The sequence below is a fragment of the Zosterops lateralis genome, assembly GCF_965231275.1.
Source record: "Zosterops lateralis genome assembly, chromosome: 5".
NCBI classification, from domain to species: domain Eukaryota; kingdom Metazoa; phylum Chordata; class Aves; order Passeriformes; family Zosteropidae; genus Zosterops; species Zosterops lateralis.
In genome coordinates this window covers 71,367,199-71,383,361 of record NC_139766.1, presented here as the reverse complement: position 1 = coordinate 71,383,361, position 16,163 = coordinate 71,367,199, and the positions used below count along the sequence as shown (strand labels likewise).

Below are 16,163 nucleotides of genomic sequence, written 5' to 3'. Positions count from 1 at the left end.
AATAGTTTGAGGGTTAGGAAACCCACTGAGTAACTAAAGACTTGGATGGATGCTCAGAGAGAATGAGGATGGTGGTAAAAGACAAAATTATGGAGGGAGACAAGTCAGGAAGTTTTAGGGTCAGCAGCAGGAAATTAGGAATTAGAGGACAAGATTAGTTTTACAGGCTGGGAATTGGGTCTGAGGGATACAGCAGAAAGATCTGCAACCATTTCTTCAAGCAGACAACCAGGGTGGAATGTGTAAGAAATTCCAGAATCCTCTCCTTGACCCTTTTCCCTTGCAAGTCTGTTTCCCTCAGCACAGCATTGCTCACATTCCAGTCAGCCTTTTCCTGCTGTCCCCCTGCCTGCAGAGTGACAGGAGCCCCCGGCTGGTGACCAATTCCCTGGTTTGGGTGCCCCAGGGAGGAATGCTGCAGATCTCCAGGACAATCCTGCACGCCGAACTGCCCGGTGCCCGGGACTCTGACATCACCTACACCATCACCAAGGACCAGCCCAGACATGGTAAATCCCTCTGGAGTTCTGCTGTCCAAGAGCAGCACCCTTCCATGGTGTTCTATGCACAACCAGCAGCATTTGGGGGGAATATTTCCTTAGAATAGTAGGGAAATTTATTTCCTTAGAATGAGCGCTGCTAACCTCATCTTTTCCCACTTCTGATGGCCATGCAAAGTAAACAAACCACTCTTGCCCTTCCTCATCATCGTGTTTCTCCACTGGTGGTGGAATCCCGGCGTATTTACAGCCCTGAGAGAGCAGAATCCTCCTGCCAAAAGTTAATCCTCCACATTGAATGTCTGGTTTGAGTAGCACAGAGTAGAATCTGCCTCTAGAAACTGCTGAGCCAAAGTTTACCTTGAAGAATTCCCTCAATTCTGTGACATTTGATTTAATTTGTCCCCGAGGAAGGGGTTGCCAACTGAAACAGGAATTGGGGATGTTTGAATCTGTAGATAATTCTTGTCCCCAAATTCCTTTTGAGAGGCTATGAGCTCAGCTCTCAGAGCAGTGACTTTCACCACCAACCCCATGATTACGGAGGATCATCTGGGCACAGGCTAAGGGGGAGTGTGGAAGGATCTGGGATTTGTGACTGAGCTGTAAATGGAGAAAAACAGGATGAAAAATAGGTGTCATGTGGAGGGAAATGAAATATGGAAAGAAAAGAAAAAAGTTCTTTTCTTACTCAGCATCACTATTTTCTTCACAAAACCCATGTCTTCAAATAAAATATTTTGCACTTCTAAGAAATGATACCACATTTAATTTGCTGATCTGGGAAATTCAGAGGATCCCTCTAGCAACATCCATGGTTTTGGTTTTTTCTCCTTTTGCTTTGAGGACAGGCTGGTTTCCATAACAGCTGCCAGCACCTGATGGAAACAGAGATAATGAGAGTTTTGCAGTTTAGAAGAGAAGTAATTAATTTGTATTCCCCCTTTAGCTTTCTGCAGATGAAGGTCTGTCGTCTTGTTTTTAATAAGCATTTACATGAAAACAGGAATTTTTCCCCAAGGAGCTTGTCTCCTGCTGCCTAACCCTAACTAAAATTTATAATCCTGTGTTTGTGTCACCATAATTATTGCTGGTGTGATTAACTGCAGTAATATAAACAGGTTTGTAGCTGCAGGTGAGGAAGAAGCAGCAGAAATCAATGATCTCCAAAATTTTGTCCAAAATGCTGTTTTGCAGAAAGAGAGGGGAAAATAAGAGAGAGGGAAATGTGGAAAATTGGTCTTGAATCCAGGAAGACTTATCTGCCTTAGTCTGTGATTAATGGGAAAGATATTCATACCTATAGAAAATATAGAATTTGATTTTTAGGGGAATTCCCATTAGCAAAACCATAAGATCTGGAATGTGATTAGGGTACTGATAAAGGAATTTTAGTCCAGAGTTTGATGATTGAATGGAAGTGTGACATTGCATCTTGCTGAATTACTTTTTTTGTTGCTCCAGCTTTTCAAGGGTGGTTTGGGAAAACAAAATGGGAGAGCTTATGATGGATGTTTCACATAACAGAGTGATTAATTATCAATCAGCAGAGTTATCAACCTGTTTAATGGAATTAATTAACAAGATTTCCCAGTGTCACTGGGATGTCTCAATGCCCGCTGATGGCTTTTGGGAGCTCTGCTGCTATTTCTGTCATTTAACACTGCATGGAAAAAAGCTTTGACTGGGTGGGTGCTTGCCTTGGCTGCTCCTTAGTTGGTGCAAAGGCACCTCTTGCTCCCTCTGTTGAAGCTCCTCTTGGCTTTTCCCAGGGGAAGTGGTGCTGCTGGTCCCAATGCTGGCGGACGGCCCGGCAGACTCCTGGCAGCTTTTGCCTGATGGAAGAGCAGTTTCACCCACAACCTCCTTCACCCAGCAGGACATCAGTGATGGCATCGTGTGGTACAGGCACTCTGGAGCTGAAGTGGAGAGTGACTCCTTCCAGTTCCAGGTATTCCTCATCGTGTCCTTAGAAATACCATGTGGCAGTTCTCTAAGCTTACTCCACCTGTGTCTTGTGAGTCCCAGTTTTAACAATAGCACAGATATGTGTGTAAACACATGCTGGCAAATACACCACCCTCTCATAAAACCTATAATATTTGCACCAAGTGAAAAACGTTCCAAGTGCCTTCTTAAAAAGATGTGTTTTGCGAGCCCTGGAGCCACACAACCCTTGGTTTCTAAACTAATAATTTAATTTTGGCTTCAGAGCCCTTTGTCTTGGTAGAAGCACTCCTCAGCAGCTGGGAAACTAAAATAAATCCCCACTCCCCACAGGTTTAAGAGCCATAAAATTCCTCAGACAGGTCCTTGCTGTTTGCTGGGAGGGTTTCACAGCCTCCCCTAACTGAGCCTATGTGAACAGTGGCACGCAGTGTTTGTTACATCTGGTTTACAAGGCAGAAGCAATTACTGTAGCACCGGAGAGGCAATTAAGGTAATTTCTAAAGTAATTAACATAAGTGATAATGAGGAATTTGTGAGCGTCAGTGTTGAACAAGCTAATCTTTGGCTTAATTGCTGCATTCCTCTTACAGACTATGCATTTTGCATGAGTTGAGTGTTTGGGGTTAGTATCTTGGAGCAGTAGCAACAACTGTGCAGAGAGATAAGAAAGGGAGCTGGGAAGTCCTGGTCACATCAGACCATGGCACCCCTGTCCAAGTCCTGAACTTTGGGTTGGGACATTTCAAGGCCAACATGTTTTTTTTCATTGGTTTTAGGACAGAGCAGGTGCAGCAAATGGCTAGAATGGCATCACTCTTCTCATCAGAACTTACATTTTTATGCATTTTCTAAAAATTAAGCTTCAGGATGTCAATTCCCACTCACAAAGCATTCTGTGGACTTCCAGAGCACACTGCCATCCCTGCTAAAAGATAAAGCCATAACTGAGTCTATCAAAGAAGGGAGCTGTATTTCTTTGGGTGCTTACTTTACCCCTGGATTGCTGGGAACATTTGCAGGCTCACCTCTAGGGAATGGTTCTGGTACTTTGAGTTTTTACCAATTTAATATAATTTGCTTTATATGTCTTTTCTGCCAAAGGAAAATCTGAAACTGGTCTAGAAATCACATACTGATTGATGTGATCTTTCCTTCCCAGGTGTCCAGCTCTGGCAGTTCACAAACCAGCTTGGAAAGCCACGTGTTCAACGTTGCTGTTCTGCCCCAGACCCCCAAAGCCCCTCAGCTTTCCCTGGGCTCCTCTTTGCACATGGCTGTAAGTGATGACACCACATAGGTGGCTGGAGCAGGCATGGGGAAACAACAGATTAGAAGAGTAACTGGGGTGGAGGGTGCAGAAAATACCCATGGAAAGTTGAAAAACTCACTATTAAAAATAATGAATGTACAGACTGGAAAGGAGAGGGGGGTAAGATATGCAAAATCAATATTTTATGGAATTCTTACCCTTTCCTGAGAAGCCAGGAGGAATGGCAAGAGAGAAAAACTGTGGGTTGGACTGTAATGAATGGGTTTTACCAGTAGTTCCACTGTAAACTTGCTCCAATATGTAGCTCTGGGAATGACCATTTGGATGAGAGTGGTCTCTCTAAGGTGGTTCCTTCCCCGACTGTGTCGATTGGAAAGATGATCCTGGAGTCTAAAGTCTGTTTTGTGGGCTCTCAGACTGTGGTGCAAGCCTTCCCTGTGTGTCCCCATCAGGTGTGGGTCAAGTCCAGCTGTCCCCTCTGCTTCTCCTGTTCTGCATGCCAGGCATGGGGCCAGGAAAGGCAAAGGAAGAGATGGGAAAGGGATTAGTGGAAAGTCCATGGCACAACAACCTTGTCAAAGTTTAAAATAGTGGCGACCTTTCCTGGGTGATAATGAAACATGGTCAGACTGCCACTTGGAGCCATTTATCTTCCTGCCCCTGACTTTTTGTTGTTGTCATTATTGACAAAATTGATGGGAGAGATGTCTTGCAGAGCTACGCAGCACTGGGTTTTATAGCTAATTACTCCTCACAAAATTCAATAGGGCCATAAAACACCTTTTACCTCACCACCTGCAAGTCCCACCTTTGGGAGAGACAAATAGGCCTTGGAGGCAGCGAGGAAGAAACATAACCTTAAATCTTTCTGTCAAAGGATTGCACTTCCCTGCCCCAATGTGATCGAGTTCTGTTCATTCGTCTTCAAACTCCTTCAGAATGAGACTTCTAGAGCTGAGAGGAAAGCACAATACTTTGAGCCTTCCCATCGCTCTAGTCTTGAATTTGACTTGTGCTGCTGAGAAAGGTCAAGGGAAGTTTCATGACTCTTTTGTTAAACTGGACACAACATCTGTATTGGTTTTTGTTCAATCAAGTTAACCTGCTTCCCCCATATTGGTAACCTTTCACATTCCAAAGAACATGATTTAAGTGCCCATATCCTTAATTTAGCTTGTTGTATCCTTGTTTTGCTCAAGATTATGAAATGAGCTGGGTGCTTTTCATACCCAACTGAGCTGTTTAATTGGGCAACTTGTCGGAGCTGTTAATTCTGCAGGATTAAGGTTCATGAACATGTGGAAATTAACTGGTTTTGGGCACTTAAGTTTCTTCAAGCAGCACTGTAATTCCTTTAATGCCCTGCCTGCTTTTGGTTCATAATAATCTTGTTATGGAAGGATCAGAGCAATTGTAGACAGGTTTAAAACAAAAGGGAAAGCTTTGGTTCCTCTAAATTCCAGTGGAAAAGGGCTGGGTGATTTTCAGGGTTTCTTTTAAAAGAGAATCCAGTCCAGCCACATCAGACTATATGAGAAAACTACGTAGACAATGAATTACATGTTCATCCAGGGAGTTCTTAATCAAACTAGGTTTTCCTTTCTCTCTTTTTAATTGCTGTAGGCCAAAAGAGAAACCTGGTCACCTCTGAGTGTGGAGGCTGTACATCTGCAGGGGAGAGGGGGTCAGGTTTAGGTTTAAGAACTGGGCCTTTACATTCAAAGACTATTTTATATTTAACTAGAGCAAAGCAAATTCTCTTTCAATGCATTTTTGGGTGAATCTTCCCATGTCTCTGGCCTTGATGCTCATGGTCTTATGTGTTTATTGAGGTGCTGGAGGACCGTGTGACAGTGATTGAGCCTCATCACCTCTCCTTTGTAGACCCGGAGATTCCCAGTGAGAAAATCCTGTACAACGTGACTGTGCCTCTCCTTCCTGGGCAAGGCAAGTGAACCTGTTGCTGCTGCATTAATTTCCATTTTCCTGAGCACATCTCCTCCTTCCCTTGGAGTATCATTCTGTGGAGGCACCTGTTAATCCATTTGGCCTCTTTCCCTAGCTTTTAAACACCTTGTTCCTTAACCCCATTTCTTTGGCTTCTTTAGGAATGTGCTGCAAAACTCAGACAGTTTTTGCTACTGTCTGAATAATATTGAAGCTTGTGTCCCGTGGCATTCTGCTTCCCACCTCTCCAGTGAGAGGTTATGTGAAGAAATGCCTAAGTGAGGAATCTCTGTTTAATTTCTCCCATCCCTAGGTCCCATCCTCGATGCAGTTGCATCCGTATGACTTGTTCTGCAACTGGTACACAGAAGTACCCGGGGAAAGCAAAGGAAGCTGTAGAAGCAGATGGAGTAATTAACCCCTCCTGGTAATGCTGGTGTCTCTACATCCATAGGTATCGTGGAGCACAGGGACAGGCCTCTGTCCCCAGCCAGGTACTTCACCCAGGCTGACATAAACCACGGCAGGATCGCGTATCGTCCGCCGACCGCCGCTCCTCACCTCAGGGAGATGATGGACTTCTCCTTTGCAGGTGAGCAGCCAGTGCTCCTTGCAGGGCTGGGACACGCAGCTGGAATGCTGCTCTTCCTCCTTGCTGAGGAAAGACTCCTGCCCAGTTCAATGTCAGCATGTGCTTTCTCCAAAGCCCTCCAAATCCACATCAGGAGAGCGTGCTCTCCTGTCCTGACAGCAATCACTCTGTGCTTGTGTTTGTCCCGCCAGGTCTCCCAGAGTCCGTGAACTTCCGATTCACAGGTATGTGAACCACTTGCTCTTTCCTGGCCAAAACAATTTTTATCCTTCTTTTGCCCTCCCATAGCCTGTTAGTCATTGGCCCTTGTTCTGCTGCAGGCACACCTGTGGACACTCAGTAGGAATTCCTGGAAATACACATGCCTAGGGGAATATTAATTTGCCTGATTCCCAGCAGTGTTTTACAGAAGCTGAGCCGCTGCTTGCTAGAGACATCTTTTTCCAGTGGCTGCCTGGAATCAGTCCTAAAAGCCTGATTCATTCCTGTTGTCCCCCCAGTGTGAGCAAGGAGTTTTATGCTCTTGTTTGTTTTTTTTTAATACAGCGTGGAGACATTTCTGCAATTAAATTGCCACAGATAAGCTGCTTGCCTGTTTAACACATCCTTCTGTTTCCATGTGCTTTCTGGCTTCCACCAGCAAGGAGAAGTCCATGTTCTGAGTTAGGGCGGAGAGAAATGCTCTTGGCCTGTGTGAAGTATGTGTGTGTATGTCCACAGATAAAGGTGCAGCCTGGAAAGGCAGGAGAGGAGTCAGGGATGTGGGATAGTGATTTTTGTACAGACAGATGAACTTCCCAGGTGAAGGGTCCCTGCAAACCCCTCCCTGCCCTCAGGCATGGTTTCTGTCTGTGCCTAGTGTCTGGTGGGGAGCACACAACCCCGGAGATGGTGTTTGTCATCCACCTGCTCTCTGCTGAGCAGCAGCCCCCGGTCTTCCAGATCGCGGCTCCGTTCCTGGAGGTCAGCCAGGGGGGCAGAGCCACCATCGGTGAGTAGGGTGCATGGGGCAGGGTGTGGGGCTCAGCTCGCTGCCAGGAGGCCCAGCTTCACTTGAGAGCCACTCTATTAGACAATTCCCTAATACAGCCCGAGCATCATCAGGAGACAAAGTGTTTCCATGAAACTTGTGGCTCTTGGGCTAGGGCAGCTCCAGAATTTTTTTTTTTTTTTTTTGTACTGACTAATTACGTTGGGGTTTTTTTGCTCTATTCACAAGCTATGCTCTCTTTCCCTGACACAGGGATCCAATTGGCTGTAAGTGACACAGATACAGCTCCCGAGGGTCTTTTCTTTGAGCTGGTGAAACCTCCCCATCACGGCATTGTGCTCAAGTACAGCACAGATGTGCAGGAGCTCATGAGAGCAGGTGAGTGGAGTAAGAGCTTCCCTCAGTACAGGAGAGGGGTCAGCCTGGCTGCTTTTGGTAAGCAGGAGGTGATGGATGCCCCTGGCAGATAAGAATCCATCCATAGAAGCCTTATCTAGCTGTGAGCTCACGAAGCAGCTGGGAAGAAAAGGAGGGTTGCTGCCCTCCTTGAGAATCAGGAGGAGTTGCTGCGTCCCTGGAACTGGGAAGGTCACAGCTTTTCCTCTGCCCTGCCAGCTGCTTAATAAATGCCCTCATAACTCACAGCCCTGGTAGGATGGGATTAAATGCCAGCCTAGCTCTTGATTAAGGTTGTTTGAGTTGGATTCCTGCTCTGAACAGAGTCTTTCTGACTCGTGTGTCTCCTTCCTGGGAAGGCGACACCTTCACCTACGAGGACGTCACTCGGAACGCTCTGCAGTACGTGCACGATGGCTCAGCAGCAGCAGAGGACAGCATGGAAATCTCTGTCACTGACGGTGTCACCACAGTCACCACAGTGCTGAGGGTGGACGTGTCCCCGATGGACACCCATGGCCCACAGCTGGCCCCAGGCTGCTCACTGGCCATCACCGTGGCCAGCAAAAGCTCTGTGACCCTCTCCCGACAGCACCTCGCTTACACGGTGGGTTTTCATCTGATTCCAAACCCAGGGAATGCTGCCAGCCCTCCTTTCCTTACCCCCCCACACTTGTCTGCTGTCAGCATGGATTCTGTGTAGAGAGCTCAAGTTATGACTGCTGCCAAAAAGGGGATAACAGACTCTTTCATCCCACAGGGATTTGAGGTTATCCCCATTTGACTGTAACAGAGGTGAGCTGCCATGCTAAACATGAGAACCCAGTTAATCCCAGATTTTTCTATCAAACAGACTTGCTAATAAAGCACATGGATTTACTAAGTATTAATCCCTTGAAAATTTCAGCCCCCTCACCCACCTTCCAAAATTGCCTGGTTCTTTTTCTGGACAGATTGGAAGGGGGAAGGATTAAACAACCCCAAGATGCTGCAGAGCTTGGTAGCTTGAGTTTGTCCCAGGGCTTGTTGTCCTGCTGGTGACATTCCCAAGAAAGCTCTGTACTCCTTGCAGGTGATGTAGCAACCTCCTGAGGGAGGAGAGATCACAGCACAGGTGGTAAAGCTGGAGAGACCTGAGCTGAGAGAGGCTGGCTGTCAGAGACATGACTGGGAATGTTTTTTCTTCAAAGGTTCAGTCTGGATACAAGTCTGGAATCAGTCCTGTCTTCCTCTTCAGGAGGAAGGCTGACAAGGGAGCTGCTCAGGTTTAATCTGAGTAAGAGGACAGATAGGAAAAAAAGGATTTCACTCCTGACCCATATGCTCAGGATGTTGATTTCTGCTCTGGATCTTATTTTTCAAGCACCTAACAAAACTCTTCTAAGAAAGGTGACATCTGAGTTGTGATACCATAGTGTGGTTGTACTTGATATGGTTGAAAAGAGACAAAATCAGCTTTTAGTTCAGTGTGAAGTACTTTGAAAATGAAAATACCAGGTCTATGTCTGTGAGGCTGTGTTAATGTGATACAAGGACATAGAGAAAGCCTTTTTGAGCTGAGAGAAAATGAAAATACATTTTATGGTATATTTTGAAAATGTCAACCCTCTTGACTCTCTTCTCATCAGTAGAAGAGCTTCATTTAATATTCATCTGTAGGTCTGACCCAGCTAGGCAGCTATAATTCCCTATGAAACACTTATTCTTCCTTCCATTTTTAGTGGAACAAGGCAATGGCTAATTTTGCCTGGCATTGATTAGGTTTGTTTCTTCATGCTTAGGATAACAATTCTCCTGACTCAGAGATCAGAATCCAGTTGATATCTCTGCCAGCCTATGGAACCCTCCTAAGGATGTCAGGCTTCCACAGTGAAGAACTTTCCAAGGTTTACAATTTCACCATGGAAGACATCAACAGCCAGAGGATCAGGTAGCAATGAGCACTATTCTCCTTCAAGCCATACCAGTTAAAAGCTCAGTGGGTTTTTTCCCCAGAGATTTCTGGGCTACTTAAAAGAATTCTGGGAATGAATATGAAGGAGGGTTGGGAACTGAGACACCACCTCTCTTCCAAGAGGATTGCTTCACCTCTAACTGCAGGGATAGATGGAATGCCCAGGGGTCAGTGAGACTCCCTGACTCCCTGTGTCCTGATTCCACAGCTACTCCACCATGTTTGAGACCAGCAATCAGCCTGTCACTGACATCTTCCACTTCTCAGTCCTGGATGCTGACAACAACCATCTGGACAGGCAGATGTTCACCATCACCATCACACCTGCGCCGGCACCGCCTGCGCTCATCGCCTTTGCTGACCACATCACTGTGAGTGCCTGCCCAGGGGACAGGCACAGGAATGCCTGAGATGGGAGCCACTGAACAGTTTTCCTGGGCTGGGGGGAAATCACTGAGTAGCACGTAGTGTCACTTGTGCCATGCAAAGAGTGAACAAATCACTCGGAAGCCAAAGGAGGCTGACAATCCATCTGCATCCCTGAACCTCATCTGTCTATATCTGTTCTAATCAGGAGCTGCTTGTCCCTAGGGTGTCTTCTTGATATCAGTGGAGCAAGTCAGATTTATCCCTACTCAGTATTTCATCCCTACTTTCACCAGTGTGTGTGTAAGAGATGAGCAGAAGACAAATCTAAAGACACCTGGTGCTTTGGACTGACCCCCAGAGCATTTCACACTCCTTATCAAAGCCTTTGGAAGTCATCTCCCTCCTTTCCAGCTTTGCATTCCCCCTCCCTTGCCTTCAAAAGGCACTCCACAAGAAATGCAGGTCTTGCCCTCTGAGAGGTCACCGTGACTCTGTCAGTTCCCTTCCTGCCCTGATAAAGAATTCACTGGCTCCACTTGGAGCTCAGGCAGGCTTTGTTCTTCCCATCCCACCTCAACTCCCTGCTGAATTCCTGATTAACAGACCTTGAGGAGGATGGGACAGCACTCCAGGGCCCAGTCAAGCCTCTTCCATGGAGGCAGCCTCATTCAGTAAGGATTTGTGTTGTCTGCTGTTGCTTTCCAGGTGGATGAGGGAGGCAGGGTCCTGCTGCTGGCTCATCACCACTTCGCTGCTGATTATGATACTACTGCCAAGGAGGACCTGAGGGTCACTGTGGTCATGCTGCCTGTGTATGGCTACATCAAGAACACCAGGACAGGTAAACTGCTCCCTTCTTCCTCCTGGCTGGTTAGTGCTCCTAACAGGATCACATCTGCCATATCCCATGGAGGGAATGGCTTCTACTGCATCTAAAACTCCAGCTTCCCTGGTGCCCACTCTTAACACAGCAGATGTTGCTTCCCTCAAAGGCCACAAGATGTGGGAAGCCAAGCTGTAGAAAGGAACCTTCTGCAACCTTCACAATGTGCCTTTCTTCCCCTTATCCTGCTGGGTTTACATTGAGTTTATCAGCCACTTGAGCATCCTTTTACCAGTGATATTCTGGTTTGCAGGCGAGAGCTTTGGCCCACGGAGTGAGTCTGCGGGGACCACAGATGCATCCTTTTCCCTTCAAGATGTTCTGGAGAACAGCATTTACTACTTCCAGAGCGTCCATGAAAGCATTGAGCCCACAAGTGATGTTTTCAGCTTCTATGTGAGTGATGGCTTCAGCCAGTCAAAGATGCAGAGCATCAACATCACAATCCAGGTATGCTGGCTGCCAGAGCCCTCTCCTTTCACACAAACACTTTTCAAGGGCAAGCTTTACTCCTTCCTTTGTAGTATGTGGGAAGGGGATTAAGGGGAGATTTCTTCCCCTAGCACAGGCACATAATTTAGCTGTGATGCCCAAGGACAGTTGTGCATTGTAGCCTCATCCCCAGGGCTTACTGCTCTGGTATCTCTTCCGTCTTGGAAGCAGCCATGGTGCTGGATAGATTTGGATAGATTTTAGATTTGATGCCAGCACCACTACTGTCATTTGGGAGCTTGTATTTCATTTGGATGGGCTTTCCCTGTGTTCATTTTCCTTTTCCTGGAAATTTTCTGCCTTTGTGCAGCGGCAGAATGACGAGCCCCCGGAGATGGTGCTGGAGCCTGTGCAGGTGCAGAGGGGCTCAGCCGTGGTTGTCACCAACACCTCGCTCAGCCTGCACGACTTGGATACCCAGAGCAGTGACCTGGTCATCGTGGTGAGCCACAGTCCTGAGCATGGTATGTCCTGACAGGCCGGGGGGTGAGGGATAGGGCATCTTTCTGCCTTGGTGTTTGTCTGTCTATCTTTGCTATGTGCATGTGTAAGAGCTCCCGCTGTGAGAGGGGAGCCTGGCATGTGAGATAAAGGACAAATTAACCATGTATTGGTTAATTAACCAATACAATTTGGACCAGGGTTGTGCTTGAGGACAGTCCTGTTCGTGGTGAGTTATGCCTCGCTCTTTGCCAGAGAGCAGAAGGGGACCATGCATGGGAAGTTCCCTGCTGTGCTCCCCCAGTTCCTGAGGCAGGAGGCCCAGGCCAGGCAGAATGTCAGGTGCAGGCTCTGTCCCCAGCAGGCTGTGTTGATCCCTGTGCTATTTTCCAGGCCAGCTCCGCAGAAGGCAGAGCACGGCGCAGGCCCTGGAGCAGGGACATGTGCTGTCCAGGGGCTCCTCCTTCACCTACCAGGACGTTCTGGATGAGCTGATCGTTTACACTCAGAGCGGAGCTGCAGCACAGACAGACGAGTTTGGCTTCTCCCTCACGGATGGGCTCTACACACAGGCAGGGAGGCTGGAATTCTCCATGGAGCTGCCAAGGAAGCAGCCACCCACTTTAGCTGTCAGCAGGGACCTGCAGCTCGCAGCTGGTACGGGAACAGGGATGGGAGTGGCATTGCTTGGTGCTGCTGGATGGTCCAGCCTAAACCATCACTTCACTGGGCTAGCTGAAGCTGATGGTGGGTTTGCTTTCTCTGGGGCAGGCTCTGCAGCTCGGCTCACGGCTCAGCACCTGAAAGCAGCAGCTGGTCATTCAGGGGACACGGCCATCAGGTTTGTCCTGAGGAGGGACCCCAGCAGGGGACAGCTGCAGCTGACCACAGCTGATAGTCCAGTCCAGATCTCTGCCAAAGGACCCCTCAAAAGTTTCACCCAGGCTGATATAAACAAAGGTGAGAGTGCTGGATTTTGGGTAGTCACAGCAAGTATATAAACTAAGGCTAGTTTAGGTAGTCCTGTGACGAGCAGGGAGTTGGACCTGATGATCCTTATGGTTCCCTTCCAGTTTGAGATATTCCATGACTCTGTGATCTTTATGAGAGGGGGACAATGAGCTGAAGTAGGGAAGGGAGAGGGAAAGAGGTAAGTGTGGGTTGTTAAATTAGAACAGAACCATGTATCATTAAATATATGTTAAAAAGTCTCTCTCAGCAGGAGGAAAAGAATAAAGAGAGAAAGTAATGAAACCCAAATCCAGGAGCTCTGTCAAGCCCCAGGTGCTTCAGCTGATGGTGCCAGCCTGCTTCCAAACTAAGAATTAAATGCTGCAGCCTGTAATAAAGCATCTCTTTTCTTCTGTCCCTCTCTCCAGGGCACGTGCTGTACAGCCACAGGAAAGGGGATCCCGGCGGAAACTTCCACTTCACCTTTGATGTGATGGATGCAGATGGCAACAAACTGATGGACCAGGTTTTCTACATCCATGTAATAGGTAAAAAGTAGTGCTGGAGTTATGTTTTCTTTGCAGATGCAGATGGCAACAAACTGATGGACCAGGTTTTCTACATCCATGTAATAGGTAAAAAGTAGTGCTGGAGTTATGTTTTCTTTGCTGCAGAGTTCAGGCCTGCTCACAGATTCCCATCCCATATGTACTGCAAGGCAAAATGTAATTCTTGAGATGTAGTTTTGATCTGCTGTCCATTCAAAGGCCTTTGAAGTGAGAGGCATGAGGAGATTTTGCAGACGTAATAGTTGATTCTTTAGCTTCTCACAAACTCACTGAAAAGGTAGAAAAATTCCCCTTAATATCTTCATGCTGTTTAGATTGTCTCTTAGACAGTGTAATGTTACCATCATTGATTAATGGCAAAGCCGAAGGTTCCTGCTTTGGAATTATCAAAACGTTTGTGCATGTGTTGTCTTTTGCTTGAGCACAATTACCCGGGGGAAGGAATGTGACTGTCTCCTAACTCAGCTTTGTGTTTAACCCTTCCAGAGGACAGATTTCCCCCCTCCATCATCACTAACAAGGGGCTGGTGTTGGATGAGAACTCAGCAAAGACAATCTCGACCCTCCAGCTCTCAGCCGCTGACCAGGACAGTGAGACCTCCCAGCTCCAGTACAAGGTCACTCGGCAGCCACAACTGGGGCATCTGGAGCACGTGGCCTCTCCAGGTGAGCAGGGAGGTGCTGGGCCCTCAGAGCAGCAAAACACTGGAGGCTTTTGAGCCCTAAACATTCACTGCAGGAAAAACGTGCCCAGAGGCAGCAGCACAGAATTCCGATTCCTGTTAGAAATCAAAGGGCTATTAGCCCAGAGGGTTGGGGAATAAAGTGAGGGAAGGCAGAGCAGCCCAATAATCCCAGCTGAGGATTTATTCAGCCTCTGGGCCAGTTTATGGCCCTACTGCTGCTTCTGCATGACAGGAAAACTTTTTGGCCTTTGGCCTTTGTGAACAGCACTGGGCACCAACGAATCCAGCCCTTAATGTCCTTGGAAACAGCCCATCTTGGTAAACAGACAACTTGTTTTCTGTCCCCCTCTTGGCCAGTCTGTCCCTTGGTCTGTCCCTAAAACCCAGCCTCTTCCCCTAGCTGTGCTTTGGAGGGAGGAAAGGAACATTGTCCACTGAGTTTAACAGGAAGCAATGCTGGGGTGTGATGGTTGTGTTGGATAATGAGCCCTGGTTGTTCAGGGAAGGCGGTTGGTCAGTTCTGCTCATGTGATCTGAATTTCAGAACTACCTTTCATGCCTGCTGACAGTGAGAGTGTGCTGCCCCTCTCTGATGAATTAATCTAAAACTGAGGTGTCATATAATACGCTCTTCTGATTTTATTATACTTATCTAAGATTATATTTGTTCATAACTTTAGATTTCTCATTAACACGAGATTAAAGTGGAAATATCTGCTGTGTGCTTTCAAGATGCAGACAGTCCCTGTACAGCTCAGTTTGAGTGTGTGGTTTGCCTCATCTTCTCACCAAAAACGTGTTGAAAGGGCAGGAAAAATGATTGAGTTGTAATATAAGCAAACTACTCCCTGATGAGAGTTAATTAAAAACTTGCAATATTTTTGTCTACACTGCAAACTAAACAGTGAATCTTGTACTTTGGATACTTGAATTAAGGACTTTATTCCTACTTATTATTTAAAATCTGATGATGATTCTGATTTCTGTGCATTTTCACATCTGTGAGGGATTAATAAGGATACAGAGCCACAGACAGAAGTAGTTGTAATCATGATTTAAATGACCTAAACCTAAGGAGAGAGTACTGAAGTACTCAAAAAAGAACCCAAACCTTTACAGCTGATGAGCTCTGAGGAAATCTTAGCTGATCATTCCATTTTGGCTCATTTATTTAAATCAGATCCTGGTGTCTTTTGTAGTGTGGCCAGCACTTGTCAGCAGCCATTTAGTGTGATATATTGGTGGCAAACTTCTTGTCAGGGTGTTTGTTGATAACAGCAGTAAAACTGCCGAACACAGCAATGAGATTTAAAAAGCTCAAGTGCTTTTTAAAATGCTTGTCAGGTACCTTTCTGTGGCTGTGTCACACCTAATGGCCTGTAAAGATGTCACTATAAATCAGTGCTGAAAAAGGGACTTTGTACTAAATGCAGGGGTACAAGGAGAGGCAGAGAGAACAGACACTTGGAAGGCATTTTGGAAAACTGCTGTGAGGCCAGGAGGCCTTTAGCTCATCTTCAGTGATGCCACGGTTGGGTTAGTCCTGCCCAGCAGTGACAATCCAAGTGTTACATGGACCATTTTTCTCCCAGCTTCTCTCCTGCTCTGCCCCAGGAGGCCTACTCCCAACAGGATGAGGTCAAAGGAAGCCTGGACTTCTTTTGGAGAAGGAAATTTTAGTAGACTCTCTTCCAGCTAAATCCCGAGGTTCACGGGGCAGCCTGACTTGGATCAGAACCAGCCAAAACGGAGTCCTTATGGCTAAATATGTCCCGCTTCCTGTAGTTTTCCCCTGCCTTTCTCTTTCTGTTGCTCATTTCCCCCCCGTTGTTCATTTTCCAGGGACAAGAATTAGTTCCTTCAGCCAAGCAGACTTGGCCTCTGGCAGCATCCAGTACATCCACACCAGTGACATGGAAAAGCACAGGGATTCCTTCACCTTTTCTGTGTCTGATGGGACAAACGAGGTCAGTCTCAGCCTGACTTTTGCCTGAGTAGGGACGTGCTGTGGGCAGAGGTGACTGTTTCTCCTTCTCCTGCTGTGAGATTTCCCACATCTCCCAGGGCAGGGAGCAAGCCCTGTGTAGGGAGCAGGGAGCCACCTGCCATGTGGCCTCATGGGACTGGCTCACCAAGATCTGAGTGCCTGGTTTTCAGCTGCTTGCCAGCTGC

The 16,163-nt window shown here is 47.0% G+C and overlaps 1 protein-coding gene across 1 annotated transcript in view; it reads left to right on the top strand.

The window, feature by feature from the left end:
* Positions 1-16,163, top strand: part of FRAS1 (Fraser extracellular matrix complex subunit 1) — a 107,676-nt gene that overhangs the window by 75,983 nt on the left and 15,530 nt on the right. Inside the window, exons 28-46 of the mRNA XM_083861299.1 lie at positions 356-509; positions 2,273-2,451; positions 3,610-3,726; positions 5,553-5,667; positions 6,122-6,259; positions 6,451-6,483; positions 7,119-7,250; positions 7,503-7,628; positions 8,006-8,253; positions 9,428-9,576; positions 9,809-9,971; positions 10,675-10,810; positions 11,106-11,302; positions 11,655-11,808; positions 12,179-12,442; positions 12,557-12,745; positions 13,165-13,284; positions 13,792-13,971; positions 15,834-15,958. Coding sequence (XP_083717425.1) covers positions 356-509; positions 2,273-2,451; positions 3,610-3,726; positions 5,553-5,667; positions 6,122-6,259; positions 6,451-6,483; positions 7,119-7,250; positions 7,503-7,628; positions 8,006-8,253; positions 9,428-9,576; positions 9,809-9,971; positions 10,675-10,810; positions 11,106-11,302; positions 11,655-11,808; positions 12,179-12,442; positions 12,557-12,745; positions 13,165-13,284; positions 13,792-13,971; positions 15,834-15,958 — 2,919 coding nt within the window. The remainder of the gene's footprint in view (positions 1-355; positions 510-2,272; positions 2,452-3,609; positions 3,727-5,552; positions 5,668-6,121; positions 6,260-6,450; positions 6,484-7,118; positions 7,251-7,502; positions 7,629-8,005; positions 8,254-9,427; positions 9,577-9,808; positions 9,972-10,674; positions 10,811-11,105; positions 11,303-11,654; positions 11,809-12,178; positions 12,443-12,556; positions 12,746-13,164; positions 13,285-13,791; positions 13,972-15,833; positions 15,959-16,163) is intronic.